This window comes from Zootoca vivipara, chromosome Z1 (assembly GCF_965207765.1).
Source record: "Zootoca vivipara chromosome Z1, rZooViv2.hap1.1, whole genome shotgun sequence".
Lineage (NCBI taxonomy): Eukaryota > Metazoa > Chordata > Lepidosauria > Squamata > Lacertidae > Zootoca > Zootoca vivipara.
In genome coordinates, this window is record NC_142583.1 from 15,412,102 (window position 1) to 15,432,407 (window position 20,306).

A 20,306-nucleotide genomic window follows, 5' to 3' on the forward strand; every position below is an offset into this window, starting at 1 on the left:
AAATCAAACTGATTTAAATCACGATTTAATTCACGATTTAAATCACTAGTCAGTAAGGCTTGATTTAAATCATAGTTGATTTAAATCATAAAGACTAATTCTTGCTGGTATAAATTTAATATGCAAGTAGATGAAGATTTTTAGAATAACAACTTTTCATATTAGTTTTTTTATCCCCAGTTTAATAGGTTAATCATTCATATTTGGACAACTTTACTGTTGTACTTAGGAAGGAGAAAAATAATCATTACCTTAATAATAACAATTTAAATAGATTTATTCAACTGAAACAATAACATTTCAGCAAATGTTATTTGCTTAAACAAACATCCATGTTTGTTAACTAATTTGGCTAAACAAAAACAAAATATATATATTTTAAGAAACTTAGACTGTCAGCCCAGCCTACACATGAAAAACTTAAATACTGTCCACTCCAAACAATCAGAAAAATATTGTTTCTATTCTATTCACTGAACTTCTTGAAACTTAGCACTGAAGGGGTTGCTTCTGTATTCATAGGTTTGTAGAACAATAGGATTAAGGTCTTTTTCTCAACTCTGTTCATGTTATAACATTTTTGCTGTGAAGAAGGGGCATGTGATCTCTGTTGAGTCAAATTCTGTTTTGAGAACTGCAAAAGTAAACCAAGCACCTGTGATAATATCTTGTAGGCAGAGAAACTGCCCAATAATCTTACAAAAACCTCTGGAAGAGCATGACATTGTGAATGGATTAATGGAATTTATTTACCCCCAAAATTAAACATATACAACCTTATACTACATAATTAAAAAACTAATCTTTATTTCATGATGGAATAACCTTTGGATGGTAATATGTTTTCCTCAAAAAGCATTTTATTAAAAAAAATCCAATTTAAATCAAAAAAATCCGATTTAAATCAAAAAAATCCGATTTTTTTGATTTTTTTAAAAAAATCATTGATTTTTATCCACCCTGGTTTTGATTAATTTGAAGAAAGCAAACAGGACTAATACAATCTTTTGTCTAAAATGCATGAAACTGCTACATTTTCAGAGTTTTATTCTGTTATAGGATTTCCATTTCCACATGAGAATTCCCTTCACCCCCTGTAGTGCCTGGTACAGCCCCAACACCTGCTCTGAAAGTATCCCTGATCCTCTAGTGTATATTCTGGGGGAATACAAGGGACGGCAGAAGAGAGGAAGGGGAGGTCCTATTGCAGAAATCCACTCATGTGACACTGGTTATCACCCTATGAGTTTTAACATTATAGCATTCCTTTCATCTTACCCTTTTGTCCAGTGTTCTCTCTCTGACAAAGCCAAGTAACTGGTCATTGACTAAAGAGAGGTCCCTCTTGCCAGCCGTTATTATTGTAACAATGACATCATGTCGAATGGCTTCTTCCGGATCATGTGATCTAACCTTTAAGTACTCTAATACAAAAAGAAAACACTGTCAGTTTTATGCTTCTGGCTTGGTTGCAATCAAAGAACAACAAGTTAGGAATACCCATCCTTAGACTATAATTGTAAACACATGAGTTTAGGGAGAGATTAATATTCTGACTTCAATTAGGAAAGCAATTGAACAGAGTCACAGATTCCACTTAATGCAAAGCCTGCTGTGTTAAACTAAAAATTGCAAGAATATTAGAAATGATAAGCTACTCCATTTTGTATGTTGAGTCACGCAAAATATCAGAACAAGCACACCAGCTCCAATTCTATTTGAAAATTTGCCTTGAACAATCCTTTTAATCCTTCAACAGATTAAAAGAATAATCAAGTCAAACATTTATATATATAATAATTATGTTAGTATTTGTCATGCCACCATGTTATGTACATGAGGTATTATCTTCATGCTCTTCTAATGAATCTAATCTAGGAGATAAGAGATCTTACCAGTGAGGTCTTTTGCTAAATCTGGATGGTTCATTAAACAATGGCTTGCAAATTTCACGCTTTCTAATCTCACAGGAACATGGATATCATTAAATCTGGAGAAGGGGAAATTAATTTACAATTATAATAGACAAATAAACTTAGTATGTTTTCATAAACTCCATCATTTCAGAGCGCAACACATTATGACACCCGATAAGACAAAGCAAACTCAAAATAAGTAGGAGAAAAAGGTATGGTAATCCTCTGAATAAAATGCATATAAGGTTACATCAAAACAGCTAAATGTATTAAGTCATTCACCTGACCCCTTAGGGGAGAGCAGAACCTAACTAACTAGTTTACATAGTAGTGCTGAAGAACCTCTGGCCATTTTTCTCAAACCACACCCACTCACCCACCCTCAAAGCTAATTTCCTATGTATGCCAGATGTGGCTGCAAAGCAATCGGGAAGTTAAAGTACGCTCCTGATTGTTCCTTGGCAAGCATGGCTTGCTACTGTTATTGATCAGCTTATGTTTTCCATTTGAATGTGCAGTTTAAACCCAATGGTCTTCAAAGGGATCTGCTTGTTGGTCCACCTCACCTTTAAAAGTTGGCCCGTAGCCACTTGTGCTATATATATAACTATCAAAATCATAAATGCTACTACAGTGGTGCCTCAACTTACGAATTTATCCGTTCCAAAGGCACCTTCGTAAGTCGAAAAATTTGCAAGTCGAAAAACGCCATTGGAAACGTGATCTCCCATAGGAATGCATTGGAAATGGAAAAAATTGTAAGTCGAAGCAACCCTATCTAAAAATTCGTAAGCCGAAAAATCCCTATCTAAAACCGCTGCGGGTTTTTTTCCGGATGTCGATACATTCGTAAGGGCGCGGCCATTATCCCCATTCGTAAGTCGAAAAATTCGGTTGTCGAGTCGTTTGTAAGTCGAAGTACCACTATACTTGTATTTAGTGTACATAGTTATTCCAAGGAAACTGTATACTGTAATAGCATATAAAGGCAGCAGGGAATACATTGGTACCTCGGTTTAAGAACAGCCCTGTTTACGAACTCTGCAAAACCATAAGTAGTGTCCCAGTTTGCAAACTTTACCTCGGTCTAAGAACGGAATCTGAACAGTGGAAGGGCACCAGCAGCAGGAGGCCTCATTAGGGAAACTGCGCCTGGGTTTTAGAACAGTTTCAGTTTAAGAATGGACTTATGGAACGGATTAAGTTTGTAAACCGAGGTACCACTGTATACTATTAGGCAAGATCTAAACTGAGCTTTACTTCAAGATGTGAACACCAGTCCTATCTGAAAACAGAAGTAGGTCTAACAATATGTAGCAGATAGCCATGACCATATGAAAATCATTACAGATTTTTTTTTTAAAGAGAGGAGTGGTAGGAGGAGAGCTGCTTTGAGACCAGAACAATTAAAAACACGTTTATATGTTTTCTCACCGGCCAAGAAAGCACTGCCAAAGGGGACGGTTCTGCGTTGCAAGGTCAGAATCCTTAGAACCAAATAGCTTAGCTAAAAGGCGAACAACAGCTAAACGTTCCTCTCCATCGTTGCTCTACAGATTGAAGACGACAAAAAACAGAATGGGAATTAAATACTATCAAAATGAAACAAATATACAAAAATCAAAGTCATGTTATTCAACTATTGGATTCTTGCCTTTTGAAAAACCAAAGCAATACCAACAAGTATTTCAGCTCACAGACTCCTATGAAGATCTCTCTCTCTCTCTGTATTATGCAATGCCATCTTAAAGCCATAGAGCAGGCATGTCCAACAGGTAGATCGTGATCTACCGGTAGATCACTGGACGTCTGCGGTAGATCACTGGTAGATCATTGGCTCCCCCCAAAGAAGCTGCACAACTGTGGCTCCCCTAAAAATAGCTCAACACTTTACCTCCTCCCTGAAAAAACTCAACAACTTTGACCTGAACCCCAAAAAGGGGGTAGATCACTGCCAGTTTTTAACTCTGTGAGTAGATCACAGTATCTTGGGAGTTGGCCACCCCTGCCAAAGAGCATGCGAAGCGACTGTTTAAGAAACATGAGCCCAAAGCACCACTTAACAGGTGGATCTAGTTGCTTGATTTTTAGGAACCTAAACTGTTGTCACAGCCTCATGCTGGGGACCTCCACATCTGTAAATATTAAATAAGTAATTTCACTTACCTTCAGTTTGAACTCAAGCTGTGGCATGACGGACAGCAATAAATTAGGATCAACAGCAAAAAGCTCCTGAATTAGATCAAATATATGCTCTGACAAGTCACTTACAGAAGACTTTCCTAGTACCAGGACCTGGTTAAAAAACTAGGGGAAAAAGCTATTATTAATAAGGTGCTTTTAAAATAAAGTTTATGAATAGTGATCTACAAATTTTGGCTGGTTTTTGTAGGTAAGTATTTGTGCTTGCCACCAATCTTGTTTGTCCTACAAACTGAAGGAAGGGCAGGCAAAGCCCAATGTCTGACATCAAGCAGAGCTTCAGGGGACTCTGCAACAGTGAAACATGCCTCCAAAGCACATCGCAAGGTGAGCTTCCACCCTATTGTACTACAGCAGGCTACAGTGTAGGGGGGCGTGTTCAAGGACACAACAAAAGCCACTGAGATTGCCTGCCCAGAGCTGCAGGAAGGAACCAGAGTAGGCTGCAGCAAATCCTACTCAAGAGCATTAATTTTAGGGCACAACTGCTTTGCAGATTCCAATGTTTAAAACCAGCTTTCAACTAAAAGCTCAGACTTTTATAGAATTCACTATCAGCATAAGCAGTGTTCCAGCAGGAGACATTTACATAATTCTATCCCCACATGAACATGACCCATTTTCTGTCTGTGCTTCATCAATATTATTTGCTAAGTGTCTTCTAATCAGGAACTTGCCAGGCAGCCTGTGGAAAGTAGTAATTGCCTACAAGCAACCAGGCAAAGCCCCATGTTAAGTTCTCTGTCTCCTGCCAGGAGAGAGAAAAAAGTCCAAGGAGAGGGAGAAGAGCATGTGCACTGAGAGTAGCAGAGCCACATTATCCACTGCGATTCCATAGCTGGGTAGAAACAGAAGAGTACTGTGGCTGCTGTCCTAACTCTCAGAGAGAAAAGGGGAAAGGAAAATTCCTCTTCTGGTGGCTTAAATAGATCCAATCAAACAAAACAGTGATATATCAAAGCAGTTAACAGGATAGCAGTTGTATGTTGATACATGTATTACTTACATTGGCAATGCATGGCTCAATGGTCTGGACCGTCCTTTTCAACAGGACTTTTGAAAGATCAAATGCCTGTTTATTAAGGTTCTAGAGTACGGGGGGGGGGGGAATTAAGAAGAAAAAATCCAGCAATTTGTTAGTGAGCAGCATGTACTATTCTTTCTACAGAAATGGATCAGTTTGAGCAGAAAATAAACCAATGGTTCTAAAAACTCCCTCTTATCCAAAGTCTTATACAGGCATCCCCAAACTTCGGCCCTCCAGATGTTTTGGACTACAATTCCCATCTTCCCCAACCACTGGTCCTGTTAGCTAGGGATCATGGGAGTCGTAGGCTACAACATCTGGAGGGCCGAAGTTTGGGGGTGCCTGGTCTTATACATACTTCTAATTAGCTAAAATACATAACTTTTTATATAGCAACGTATATTTAAAGCAAAACATTTTCAATGTGAAAGGCACTATATAATGAACATATAACTCATAATATTAATCTTATTAAGGTTACTATTTCCCTTGATGCTGAAACAAAAAATACATAAATGACTGGTGTAAGGGAGAACAGATATATATATCCCACATAAAGCAAGACAGGGTTTCTGTTGGTACAAATTCTTTCTCCCAGAATGGAGTGATCCTCACATTCACCTATGCCTTCACTTCCCCCACCCCGCTGTTTGTTTATATACTCAAAATAGTCTTAAATCCATTATCTGAATTTTCAATTAGAGAACAGTATGACACATCTTCTAATTCACATCTTTGAGTTGAAGCAATTTTTTTATCTAGTCTGGCAACCTTATTGATTCACAAGTTGCCAACTGTACACACCCAAGGTTAAAACATGGCAAATTCCTAGGACAGCTATTTCCAAGCCACCCACTAGATATTGTGAACTACATCTCCCACCATCCCAGTTTAATTGGGCATGATAGGAAGGTGATGGGAATCGCAGTCCAAACTATCTGGAGGGCACTAGGCTGGAGAAAACTGCCTTCTTCTCTACCTAGCTTCCCATATATTCCCAAACTGCGGCCCTCCAGATGTTTTGGCCTACAACTCCCATGATCCCTAGCTAACAGGACCAGTGGTCGGGGAAGATGGGAATTGTAGTCCAAAACATCTGGAGGGCTGAAGTTTGGGGATGCCTGGCCTACAGGAAGAAAAGCAGAGGGCAGACATACCTTGGGTTTCTCCAAATCAGCACACTATAATTACTCAGCCCCAGCACCTCTCCTATGAATCAACTGAGTACCTCTACATCCAGAATTGAGGAAGCAGCAACAAGGTATATGCACAGAGGGAACAAGGAAAGACAAAGGAGGAGGGGAACAAGCATCTTTTGCAGTTCTCTGGACAAAACATTGAAATGGACACAGAAGTAAAGCTATGCTACTGAAGCAAGAGTGGAGAGAGGGTTGGTTGGTTTTTTTTTACTTTGCAAACCTTGTGGGCAGGGATGAGGTTGATAAGAATTGAGTCCAATAGTTCTTGAGTAACTCCATCTCCTTCCATGATGATAGAACTCATCAAATCTAGCATGTGCATTTGTACTTTCTGGTTGTGGCTATTGCTAAATATAACATCAAAATTAGAATACATTGATTTAGCAGTACTAATATAACCAACTAATAACAGATCCTTGTTACTAAATGACACAATTAAATCTCACATCCTTTGACATATATCTGTTAATAAAAGCAATTAGGTCATTGTAACAGACATTTTCCTCTTAAGTTGAGTCACAATCGGCCATATGATGGCCTCTCTCTGACCAATATCCCATGCTGGGAAGTATCTTGGATGGAGGTTACACCACACTAATCATTCCCGTTTATTCCATCAAATGACATTGCCTCAATACATCTTTGTATACTTTAACAGTCATGTCTCCTTTAATGGCAACATTAATTCATTATCTAAATCTTATTTTTATAATGAAGTGAGGGGGGTTTCTGTTACAAGAGTTCCTGGGGGAGTGTTGTGCTATTTTGCACATAGAAACACAAACTCCCAGTGGACTCCGAGTCAATTCAAAATGAGACTACCCAGTGCCAGGGTGATGGTCAGGTTTTGCTCCCAATGAAACAATGCCTCCAACCGTAGCATTCCACTAGATTGACAGAAGTAGGCCTCAAGAGTACTTTGACGCAGAACCCGCACACACTGCCTTGTTGTGCAGAGGAGAGGGGGAGTGAGGCCAGAGTTTGACACCCCTTCCCCAGCCCTCCTGCTACCTTCCCAAAGCTGGCTAAGCAAGGCACCAGGCTTTGAGAAGGAGGTATGAGACTTATGGTCCTAGAGCATTCCCACCTCCTTCCCAAAGCTGGGAATGCGCTAACTAGACTTTGGGAAGAAGATGGGTGGATTCTAAGACCCTGTCAGAGCCCTCACACTTCCTTCTCAAAGCCCAGCACCTCCTTTTCCGGCTTTGGGAAGGCAGCCTGTTGAGGGGGGTGGTGGAGTCAAGTGTTGTTGAGGGCCACCAAAAAAGGCACTGAGGGCCCCACATGTTATAACTGTCCTGAAATAGAGGAACTAAAATTGTCCCCAGTTCTGTGGAAAAGTAAATTTTGCCACTCCTCCAACTGTCTTGCCATTTAGAGCTAGGGTCTTTTGTCCCACAGAATTTAATGGGAAAGATAATGAACACAGCCCTCTCCAGTTCTCATTAATGATCACATTAGTCTCATTGCAGAACTCTGAAAACTAGCATTTGTATGTGTGTTTATATACACGCTCGCACACACACACTCAACATAAATATAGCTATGGGTGACAAGGTACAGTTCTCAGCTATATAACCATAGCAGAACATAGAAAAACTGCAACTCCTAAGGTACTTTTTTTTAGTTGCCAATATTGATTTATAATATAAAATTGTAATAAATTTTAATCAAGTAATATTTCTTTCCCGGATCACTAAAACTTTAGACAATCCTGGAATACATAAACCACAATTATATTATTATTTCAACATCTTTTTTATTTTTAAGTTGCATGCAAGGATTGCACAAGAGGTCAAAGTAATCCAACTTACTTGATAACTGAAAAGAGAGTCCTAAAAAGCTGGATAAAAATTTCATTGCAATCTTCCAACTCAAAGCAGATGTTGTAAGATTTAACCCAAGCTAAATTCTATAACAAAAACAAAGCATTAAATTACAATTTTGATCTGAACTATGTACAGTATATGCAAATGTTGATAATACGCATTAAAATTTTAAAGTAGTCTGCCAGTATGATAAACTAAGCAGTTCTGTTAAAAGGCCAAAACCCTAATTTCTAAATTCAGGAAATGGATTTATCCATTGTAACATGTACTCTTTTGCTCTAATAATATCCAAATATATTCACAGGTTGACATATCTGGATGTCATTAATATAAATCTAGGATCAGAGCCAGAAGTTTGGTTTCTGTAACAAGTATATTGACCACAAAGAATTAACATGTGTAAATAAAGTCTAGTAAAAAGTTACCTCTAGTAAGTAGAAGTATCTGTTAAATTGGGGGCTCTTTGTATCCTCCAATCCTTTTAACTGTCTTGTAATAAACAAGAATATATCCTGCAAAACAAAAAGGAAGTGAATGTTTTACAGATGTACTCCGATATGTTAACATTGCCAACTGTATAGCTCAAGTTCTTTTTATTATAAATATTATACTTGCTATTGGGGAAGTTTCACAAAGGCCTTGTTCAGACTAACAATGGTTTTAACAAGAATGAGACACAATAAGCCTTTCACACTTCTCCAACAGAGACATGCTCATGGCTTCCACTTCCACTTTTTATTAACCACAGGTGGTCAATATATGTGAACCCAAACAGTGGCTTAACTTAACTATGGTTTGAACAAACAAGCTAAATACAAACGATGAGTTACAAAATGGCTTCTTTCTATAAATCATAGTTAAGATTAACCAATTTAGGGTGAATCAGAACAGTAGTTAAAGTTTCTGAACTCTTTTGTGAAACTGTACCAGAGAGGGGCAAGCATGCCACCCTGAGACTTATTGCAGTATGACCTCATAATGAGAAACCATATTTTTATCATTACGTCCAAAGGAGGCTAATGTTTCAGTCTTTGATGCAGTGAGACAACCCATGAATTTCCTGAATATACAACTGAAATGGGCTGAGATTATTCACAAACGTAGTTACCTTGAGTTTGTCATGGGAAGTATATGGTGCTTCTGGGGCATAAATTCGAAAGATATCAGCCAAGCAACATGCTACAAGGAGACGGACATCTTTATTGGGATTCCTGAGGAAGAATTCTGATGCAAGGTGCAAGGCTAACGGGAGATATTGTTGTTTCTCATCTTCTGAATCCTGGTCCATGTCCATAAACGTTTTCACTACCATCTAGGAGTTAAAATATTAACACTTCTAATTTTCATTAAGCATTGCTCTCTCCAACTTCTACGGTACTGCAATAAACAATTTATTCAACATATTGACATTACAAGTTTACATAGCATACACCAATTCAGTATTTATTTAGCTTCATTTATTTACTATTATTTACTATTATTATTATTATTTATTATTTATTTTTATTATTTACACAGGTTAGGCCTGAATTATGCACAAAATGTGCAGTACAAAAAACTTACATGAAAACCCACATGGAGACCCCAAAAATAGCCCAATAGTAACTGAGGGAGGAAATTGACAACTGGACGGGAGGGAATAGAATGCATGGCTGGAACAAGACAGAAAATCATAGACAAAGGGTAGACAGAACCATCTCATTGTCTTGATAGTTCACTTTCTGATTCACACAGAGATGCTACTTTGAAATGTTCTCAGAGATGGAAGAGAGCTATCTACAGATATCAACTGAGAAAATAAAGAATTTACTAGAGCTGGTCCTGAACAAGAGTGTGTCCATCTCAATCTTACAAACACTCAAACAAGCAAACATATCCCAAAACTGCCTGATTAGGAGGACCGAGTATGCTTAGTAAGCATGAAATGTTGGCTGATTGTTGTGGGAGGGGGGAGGGGGGATAGAATGATGTGGCTGGGACCTCGAACATCAACTCTTCACACTACAATATTTTGTTGCAGAGCCCTACTTGTAAATACTAATTCATGGAGTTTGTAATAACTTTCAAGTTATTGCTCTGTTTTCTAGAGGAAAAGAAATGTTAATGGGTCAATGATCCTTTAATTCTGATTCATCTTCTAAATGCCTAGGAAGAGTCCTATCAGAAAAATTACAACAACTGCAAAACAAGGTCACAATTACTTTTTGTAACTTGAATTCAATAAAGTAGATACCCATTGCTGAACTATGTAATTATTTAATTTCTACTAAAAATATTTGACAAGACATTTTGCTTACTGTAAACCTGGATATCAAAGTTCTGTGGGGGAAAACACCCACCTACACAAAAACACAACCAAATACATACAAAAAAAACCACACTTTAACTTCTCCCTCATATTGCAATATTAGGAATTTGGGAATACTGTACAAACATTATAGTTAAGCACCAGTAGATCACTAGATTACAATTTGTAATGTTATCAAAACATGCAACAGGATTAGTTAATATTTCTTTTACAAAACAGCATGTACTCATTAAGCAATAAGCACATGCCTGCTTAGAATGTGTTACAAAGACAAACTCAAACAGTTAAGTTTTGAATATCAGGACACTTTGTTAATTATTTCCCCCTTTTAATAATGTTTGCTCTCTACACGGTCCACCTCTATTATACACGATCCAGGTTTAAGTGATTAGTGTAACTGAGCAAAGAATTGTGTGTAAAGCAATCTAACAGGGCCTCATAATTTGCTATTCACCTGCTAGCTTGGAATGAACAGCCAAATGGCAAACTGCCCAAGCAACATGTGTGCCACTCACAAATATTATGCCAAGTTCACATTTGCAGGTAATGTGTGCAAGTGCTACAAATATCTGCTACCATTCAGGTTGTACATACCGGTAGGTCTCAATCATAATTTCCCCTAAGAACTACGGTACTAATTCTTGAATACAGAATTAAGTTGGAGCGCACATCAACAGTTTAGTCCGGAAGTAACCAGTTTGCTTCAATTCACTACAACACTCAACTTCTGAAGTTGAAAAACTGAAAAGAAAGAAGTACGCCAAATTTGGATAGCCAAGATATGGCAACCCAATTTGGCACAATGGCTCCTGAGATTAAGAAGCAGGATTTTGCAGGGTGGATTTGATTTAAATCAAACTGATTAAAACCATGATTTAAATCAGTAAGGCTTGATTTAAATCATAGTTTTCTACTAATTCTTGCTGGTATAGCTTTAATATGCAAGTAGATGAAGATTTTTAGAATAACAACTTTTCATATTAGTTTTTTTATCCCCAGTTTAATAGGTTAATCATTCATATTTGGACAACTTTACTGTTGTACTTAGGAAGGAGAAAAATAATCATTACCTTAATAATAACAATTTAAATAGATTTATTCAACTGAAACAATAACATTTCAGCAAATGTTATTTGCTTAAACAAACATCCATGTTTGTTAACTAATTTGGCTAAACAAAAACAAAATATATATATTTTAAGAAACTTAGACTGTCAGCCCAGCCTACACATGAAAAACTTAAATACTGTCCTCTGTAGCTCACTCATCATCTTCATCTTCTTTTCTGTTGATAATCTGGAAAAGAAAAACAAGCTTTCCTGCTTTATCGGGTCCCAAACGATTTCTCAATTTAGAATGAATGAGTCCAAAGGAAGAGAATATTCTTTCAACGCCTGCAGAAGAAGCTACTGCTGTTAAAAGTGAAATTATTACTTGAACAGTCTCTAAATCCAAGTGCTTAGTTCACTGGTGTGACTTTCTTTAAAATATCTTCAGCAAACATATATTTCCTGAATGGTTCCCCCTTAGCTTTGAAGTTTATTATAGTTGACATTACAGATGGATGATTGCTGGATACCCATGTCATAGCTAACTCCTCTTCCTCAGCACTTAAGTTTTGACCCTGGTACTGGATATTGACAATATTTGCCAAAAAATGAGCTGGAGACAGTACTTGTCCCATTCGTTTTTTTAATGCTTGTTGTAATTTAATTCTGTCCGTGTGTAGTTCTGTTTTTAAGTGTTCACTCATTTCCTTCTAAACCTCAACAGCATCAGCAATAAAACAGCTATTTTTCTGTATTTTGTTTAAAGCTTCAGAGATGGGTTTCAGGATGCTCAGTTCAACATTTCTCTTAAGCCCAATGTTGAGGATTTTGGCCGTGACAATGCCATCTATTTTATCTCGATTTTGTTCACAAACTGTCATCAGAATAGGTCAGTTCTTGATATACTGCTCAAAACAGTCCACCACAGAGTTCCATCTAACATCTTGTGGGAGAGTTAGCTTGGTTCCACCCATCCTTTTCAGAGCTGCTGCAGCAAAATGATTGTTACGGAAATATTTAGCAATTTCAACAACATTACTGTAGTCTTTATTTCTGGAACACTTAAGTCTTTGGTTAAGAGGTGCAGTAAATGAGCACTGCAACCATATGTTATTAGCTTATTCCCTTCCTGCTCTTCTAAATTTCTTCTCATCTGGGATACATTTGCAGGATTGTCTGTGACCAAACTGCGTACTAGACATTTGAATTTTTGTTCACGTTATTATACCTTTTACTGCCACTTCTTGTAAGTATTCTGCTGTGTGTGCATTTCCTGATGTATCAATTGTTTGTGCAAGGAAGACTTTCCCTTCTTCTGTTGTTATACAAGCACATACAACAGAATCATTGTGGACATTACTCCACCCATCAATACTTAGGTTAACAATTCTACCCTCTAGAGCTGTTGCACATTGCTCCATTTCTCTGTCATACACTTTATCCAGCAGTTTTCCTGCAACATCTGCTCTGCTGGGTAGACTGTATCCTGTCTCAGTGACTGAACCATATTAATGAAATGTGGGTTCTCAGTCAGACGGAAAGAAGAGTTCGTTGCATAAACTGTGCATTTTTTTTCATCAATTAACTCTTTCTCTAATCTGCTAGTTTTTATCACAAACGTATCTATGGTGGTTCCAGGAGGGAAGGGTTTTTTCTTTCTTTTTGGTGATAGTGATATGTGACTGTGGGTGTTTGATGATGATGCTGCTGCTGCTAATGAAGCACTATCCTGGATGGATAACTCTGAAACTGTAGAACAGGAGGATGGTGATCTTCTTGAAGGTGGATAGTTTCCAGAATCCATGAATTCCCCTAAACAAAAAAGTCAATGCTGTTATTTTATTGTTTATACATTTTCTGCTTATTGTACACAGCACTGCCCCAAAAGGAATATTTGCTTTTCTTCATAACTGTACCAAATGACAGTAACATGCAGTAATAATAAAAAATATAATTTTGCTCAAACATGACAGTTCAAGGCAGTCTTTAGAAATATGATTCAATAAAAATGTTTACCACCCTGAAGATCCTGCCTATTCAAATGTGTTTCTTTGGTCATTGTCAGGGATGCTGGTGGCTACCCTCGAGTAACGACGCTCCACACCGTCGTGTCTTTCCAGCTTTTATTGGTGCATACTTATTCACAGTGCAAGAGATAGAGGAAACATGACTGTTCAGTCTTCATCAGACCCTCGCAATGGCGCTTTCTGGCTATGCGCCCAGCAAAGTAGTTTGGGGACCCCAAAGCGCCGCCCCTTGCTCCTACGGGAGCTGGCACTCCTCAAATCAGGCGTTGGGGAATAGGGGCGCCTGTCCGATGCTCCGTCGCTGGCCATTTCCTGTATAGGAGCTCTAGACTACAATCACGGCTCTTGGATGCTGCTGGAGCCCTATACCGACTTGCTCACTTCCTCCTGCCCTTCACTGGACCCGCTGCTGGAGCTCTGACTGGTTGGGGAGCTGGACTTTATGATGGGGGGCTGTTCTCGGTAACTCCGCCCCCTTACAGTCATATTCATCACAGCACTTCTCATTCGTTGCCTCATTCGGGCCACCAGACCTTGCAGTTCTTTGTTGCAGTGTTTGCTTTTTGCACGCATGCCTGCCTTACCGATAGGTAAAGGAACTTCATTAAAATATTGCCAAACTGGGTCTCTGGGCCTGCTGCCATTATAGGTTTTTTCCTCCAAGGAAAGAATGTGATAAACCTCAGGTCATACACACAAAAAGATCCAAAGATTGTCTGTCTGTGGCTGTGCAGTATTGTGCTCAGAAAGTTTCACTTATTCGTTTCACTTTCTTCTTGTGCAGATCCACTCCAAACAATCAGAAAAATATTGTTTCTATTCTATTCACTGAACTTCTTGAAACTTAGCACTGAAGGGGTTGATTCTGTATTCATAGGTTTGTAGAAAAATAGGATTAAGGTCTTTTTCTCAACTCTGTTCATGTTATAACATTTTTGCTGTGAAGGCATGTGATCTCTGCTGAGTCAATTTCAGTTTTGAGAACTGCAAAAGTAAACCAAGCATCTGTGATAATATCTTGTAGACAGAGAAACTACCCAATAATCTTACAAAAACCTCTGGAAGAGCATGACATTGTGAATGGATTAATGGAATTTATTTACCAAAAAATAAAACATATACAGCCTTATTCTACATAATTAAAAAACTAATCTTTATTTCATGATGGAATAATCTTTAGATGGTAATATATTTTCCTCAAAAAGCATTTTATTTTAAAAAAATCCGATTTAAATATCCACCCTGGGATTTTGTATGCTTGGATACCACTGGACCCCATTTTGAATCAAAATGACGGACCGAACTTTTCAAAACTTTTTCAAATCTGCACTGATTCTCAGTGAGTTACTGTTGGCTTCTCAGATTCCCAACCCATGCCAGGCACACACCCCGTGCCTTTTTTTGAACATTACTAACTTCAGAAGGACACGGGTGGCGCTGTGATCTAAACCACTGAGCCTAGGGCTTGCTGATCAGAAGGGTGGCGGTTCAAATCCCCACAACGGGGTGAGCTCCTGTTGCTCGGTCCCAGCTCCTGCCAACCTAGCAGTTTGAAAGCACGCCAAAGTGCAAGTAGATAAATAGGTAGCGCTCCGGCAGGAAGGTAAACGGCTTTTCTGTGCGCTGCTCTGGTTTTGCCAGAAGCGGCTTAGTCATGCTGGCCACATGACTCGGAAAAACTGTCTGCGGACAAACATCGCCTCCCTCAGCCAGTAAAGCAAGATGAGCAACCCCAGAGTCGTTCACGACTGGACTGGTCCTTTACCTTTACCTTTAAACTTCAGAAGGGCTACAGTGGGCACCCTCCAAAAAACCTCTTCCCCTGGAAATGAGATTAAGGTCCCATTTCAGTTTTTACCGGGGGGGGGGGGGAGGAGAGGGCAGATAGAATCACTAAACATTGTGGCAAAATGAAACTTTGATACAATCTACTGGCAATTTGATTTAGTTTAACTTTGCACTTCCTGGTAACTACAGTACATATTTCCCCACAAGGGACATCTCCGTCACCAGACTTTATGTTGACTAGCCACTGGGCAGAGATCCCTTGTGATTTCCCTGCAACTCAGTGGTGGGAAAATTGAATAGTAATGACAGTTGACAGCTCACAACCTTTCTCCTTTGTAATTTAATGCCTCTTCTGTCTAGTCATATTCATAATGAGCAGTGTTTGAAATTAGCCAGGCACATTTGCACCTGGCTTTAAACATCTTGTGACCAAATGATGATGCCTGGGCTCCAGGATGGCACCTGACATCTCCACCATCTGGAGGTGCATGTCTGGGGTCATTGTATCTGGACTGTTTTCACATGTCAATACCCCTTCCTGTAGAATTCTATCAGTTATATTTTATCTGCACAATCTGAATGAATTTCTGGAACGAAAATGCTTTTTCTGTGCAGCCTGAGCAGGAGCAGTCACCATCAAGAAAAAGAGGTAGGAATAGGCCAAGATATATGTGGATTGTCCCTGGATCAAGTGACTTTTCAAGTTCTCAAACCTCTGAACTTAGCTCAAGGTTGTCATCTGAACTAGCCAGAATCAATCACGTTGGTCTATCATTTGAAAAATAAGACTTTTGAGCTGTCTTGCCCCAAAATGGCAACTAGACATTCCCTTTTGGTGACTGTAAAGAGCCATTTGGTGACTGTAAAGAGCCATTGGCACCTAAATTATGTATTTGAGTTTCTAACAATGAAAACGAGATCACCCTTTCTCAGCAAGTATATTCCTATACCTGAGTAAAGGTACCGTATATATTTGCATTAAATATAGCAAATAGTAGTATTTAATTTAAATTATGGTCCGTGAGAAGTCTAGTGCTCTGGGAGAAGAAAATACACTGTACATCAACTATTTAGGGAGAACAACCTATTTCAAGCAACATTGCCTTCTGATATTATTTTGAAATAGCACTGCTCTCATTACTCAGAACAAAACCAAAACAGATATAGTTCTGGGGCTTGTGCAAATTTCCAATTCAAGGGAGATTCTTGGTAATGAAACCCGCAAAGCTCCTCAAATTAATTTAAGCCATCTGTCACAGTGGTCGGATGGGACTACTTCAGAGTAACGACTCTCCACCGCTCTGCATTTTATCTTTTTATTGGTGCTGCGTATTTACAGTGCTAAAGGTAGAGCTATTTACAGAGACACATCTTTTCAGCTTTCATCAGAACCTCCGAATGGCTTTTGACGCGTCTTGCGCCAGCATAACAACTTGGGGAGCCCCATCCTCTTCCCCCGACGCTTTCTGCGAAGTTCCGGAGTTGGGGGGATGGGTCTGCCCCCCCTTTCCTCCTTCCTGTCCCACCTGGGACGCTGGCTCTTCTACCCTGCCAGAGCCTTGGATCCCACTTCCTGTTTCCCCACTGGAGCTGGAGCTCTCCCTGCTCTCAGTCGTGCTCTGGGCTGGGCTGGAACTCAGGAGGGGAGGGGCTTCGCGATACCCCTTGCCCCTCACATCCATCCCCCCCAGGCCCCCCTTCCTCCCTCCTGGGCGGTTGCACGGGTGTTGGTGGTGACTGAAAGCCTAAGAACTCCGTGCTGTCCGAGCCGGTTGGTGTGAACACCTCCCCCCAATCCCGTTGTCCCCCTCCTCCCTCCTGGGAAGAGGGAAAGCCCAAAAAATATGTGGCCTCAGAGCTGGTGGGGGTGAAAATCTGCTGCCAGTCCACCTCTTCTCCTGACTGAGTGGACCTCGGAGATACCCATATCTCCTCCTCCGTGTCCTCAAACTCTGCTTCCCATCTCCATGGTGAACTGCTTTCCCCCTCCTGTGCGTCCTCCTCCTCCCCCTCCCTGTCCATGTGCCAGGGCTTGGGCCTGTATGGGAAGAGGGCGTGAAATTCTTCCACTAAGAATTCCTCCTGTATCTGGGTGGCTGGGACCCATTCATTTTGGGATGGCGGGGCGTCCTCCCATGCCATAAGGTACTCCAGGCCCCCCACCCCCCTTCGTGAATCAAGGATGGCCGTTGCTTCATTGAGTGGCTCCCTGCCTCCTCTCTCCCCCCCTCCCTCGGGGGGTCTGTGCGCCGTCTCGGAATCTGCTACTTTCCCTGTACGGAGACAGCAGCGATCTATGAAACACTGGGTGCACCCTCATGTCCTCTGGCAGTGCCAGCCTGTATGCCACCGGGTTTACCTGCTGCGTGACCGTGAAGGGGCCCAACCTTCTGGGTGCCAGATTCTTGCACCTCCCTCTGGTGGGAAGGCCCTCCGAGGACAGCCAAACCTTTCCCCCACCCTGATGACCTCCCCCGGTCGCCTGTGGCGATCTGCCCCCTTCTTGTACGCTTCCTTGGCCCTCTCCAAGTGTTCTCTGAGCTGCTGGTGCACCGTCTCCAGCTCCTCTGCCCAATCCTCTGCCTGCGGGCCCTCCTCCTCCTCCTCCCCCTCCCTCTCCGGGAAAGATCTGAGGTCGCGCCCGTAGTTGGCCTTAAAGGGCGACACCCCTGTGGAGACGTGCACCGCATTGTTGTAGGCAAATTCTGCCAGTGGCAGACGATCCACCCAGTCCGTTTGCCTCTGGCTGACGTAGCATCTCAGGTACTGCTGCAGAATGGCGTTGACCCGCTCCGCCTGTCCATTGGTCTGCGGGTGCCGAGCCGTCGACAAGCTGACCTCCACCTGCAGGAGGCTCATGAGCCGCCTCCAGAACCTGGAAACAAATTGGCGGCCTCTATCCGAAATAACTCTTAAAGGTAATCCATGCAGTCTGAATACGTGGTCAACGAACAGTTTGGCTGTCTCTTCTGCAGAGACCGCCCTGGCACACGGTATAAAATGGCACATTTTGGACATAAGGTCCACCACCACCAACACTGCGGTCTTGCCCCTGGACGACGGCAGGTCTGTGATGAAGTCCATGGACACTACTTCCCACGGCCTGTGCGGGGTGGCTAATGGCTCCAGCAACCCTGCTGGTGCTGCTCTGACTACCTTTGCCCGCTGGCAGGTGTCACAGCCCCGTACATAGTCTCGAACATCTTCCCGCACTCCTGACCACCAGAAGTGTCTCATGACTAGGTGAGTGGTTTTGTCCCTTCCGAAATGACCCGCCGTTGGGTTGTCGTGCATCTGCTTGAGGACCTTACCTCTGAGCTGGTTGGTGGGCAGGTACAGGGCTCCCCTGTAAAAAAGCAACCCCCTCCTTTCCTCAAAGTCTTTTGCCTGCTCCCTCCCCCCTCGCAGCTCTCTGAAGATGCGGGTGGCAAACTCATCTGCTGCCGTCAGTGCTGTGAGTTCTGCCTCGCTCACCACTGCTGCTCCGCAGGACCATGCTGATGGGGGGAAAATGTGTCGGGGTGCTGGTGGCAACTCCTCCTCCATGTACTCTGGCTTGCGGGAGAGGGCATCCGCCCTGACGTTCTGCTCCCCCGGTATGTAGTGGATGGAGAAGTTGAAGTGCGAGAAGAACTCTGCCCATCGTATCTGCCGCTGGTTGAGCACCCTGGCCGTTCTCCAGAACTCCAGGTTCTTGTGGTCCGTGCACACCTGAATGGGGTGCTTGGCGCCCACCAAGAAATGTCTCCAGTGTTTAAACGCAGAATGGATCGCGAGAAGTTCCTTATCAAACACCGTGTAGTTGCGTTCTGGCTGTGTCAGCTTTCTGGAGAAAAAGGCACAGGGTCTCCACTCTCTGTTGGCATCCAGTTGCAACAGGATCACTCAAAAAGCCCTGTCTGAAGCATCGGTCTCAACGCGTAGGGGCGCATCCTGCACCACGTGGAACAGGTTCTGGTCGGAAGCGAACACCCTCTTGAGGCTTTCGAACGCTGCTTGCGCTTCCTGTGTCCACCTGAACTTCTGCTTGCCTCTCAGGCAGTCCGTGATGGGAGCCGTAACGCGAGAGAAGTTCTTGATGAACTTCCTGTAGAAGTTGGCGAAGCCTAGTAGGCGTTGGGCATCCTTGCGCGTCCTGGGGCTGTGCCAGTCCAGGATGGCCTGCACCTTGTCCTTGTCCATCGCCAGCCCCTTGTCTGACAGTTTGTAGCCCAGGAAGTCCACCTCTTTGGTGTGAAACTTACACTTCTCCAGCTTCACATACAGGTGGTGCTCCTTCAGGCGCTGCAACACCTCTCTGACATCCTTCACATGCTGCTCTGGGTCATTGGAGTAAATAAGGATGTCATCCAAGAAGACCAGGCATTTCTTGAAGAGAAGGGACCCCAGGACGTGGTGCATGAAGGCCTGGAAGCATGCTGAGCCCCCTTGCAAACCGAAGGGCATCACCAGATATTCAAAAGAGCCCAGAGGCGTGAACATCGTGGTCTTCCACTCATCGCCTTCCCGGATCCTGATCAAGTTGTACGCCCCCCTCAGGTCGAGCTTGGTGAAGATCTTGCCCCTGCGTGCCGCTGTCAGCAGATCGTCCACTCTGGGCATCGGGAAAGCCACCGGTTCTGTCATGTTGTTCAGGCGCCTGAAATCCACCACCAGACGGCGCTGTTGCGTGTCTTTCTTGTCCACCCAGAAGACCGGGCTGCCCCCTGCTGCCTTGCTTTCTCTGATGAACCCCCTCTTGAGGTTCTTGTCTATAAACGCACGCAGATCCTCCAGCTCCTGATCTGACATGGAGTACAGCTTGGCTGGGGGTAGCGTGGCCCCCGGCACCAGGTTGATCTGGCAGTCAAATGATCTGTGCGGGGGCAGGTGGTCGGATTCCGCTTCACTGAAGACCTCCTGCAGGTCCCAGTACTGCTTGGGTATCGTCTCACCCCCCTTGACGTGCATGGTGGCCACCG

At 42.1% G+C, this 20,306-nt stretch overlaps 1 protein-coding gene across 1 annotated transcript in view; it reads right to left on the reverse strand.

Moving 5' to 3' along the window:
- PDS5A (PDS5 cohesin associated factor A) overlaps nucleotides 1–20,306 on the reverse strand; it is a 63,399-nt gene that overhangs the window by 28,015 nt on the left and 15,078 nt on the right. The window contains 9 exon segments of the mRNA XM_035111916.3: nucleotides 1,279–1,424; nucleotides 1,896–1,990; nucleotides 3,351–3,466; nucleotides 4,083–4,223; nucleotides 5,125–5,205; nucleotides 6,565–6,691; nucleotides 8,159–8,256; nucleotides 8,599–8,685; nucleotides 9,282–9,485. Of these exon segments, the coding sequence (XP_034967807.2) occupies nucleotides 1,279–1,424; nucleotides 1,896–1,990; nucleotides 3,351–3,466; nucleotides 4,083–4,223; nucleotides 5,125–5,205; nucleotides 6,565–6,691; nucleotides 8,159–8,256; nucleotides 8,599–8,685; nucleotides 9,282–9,485 (1,095 nt within the window).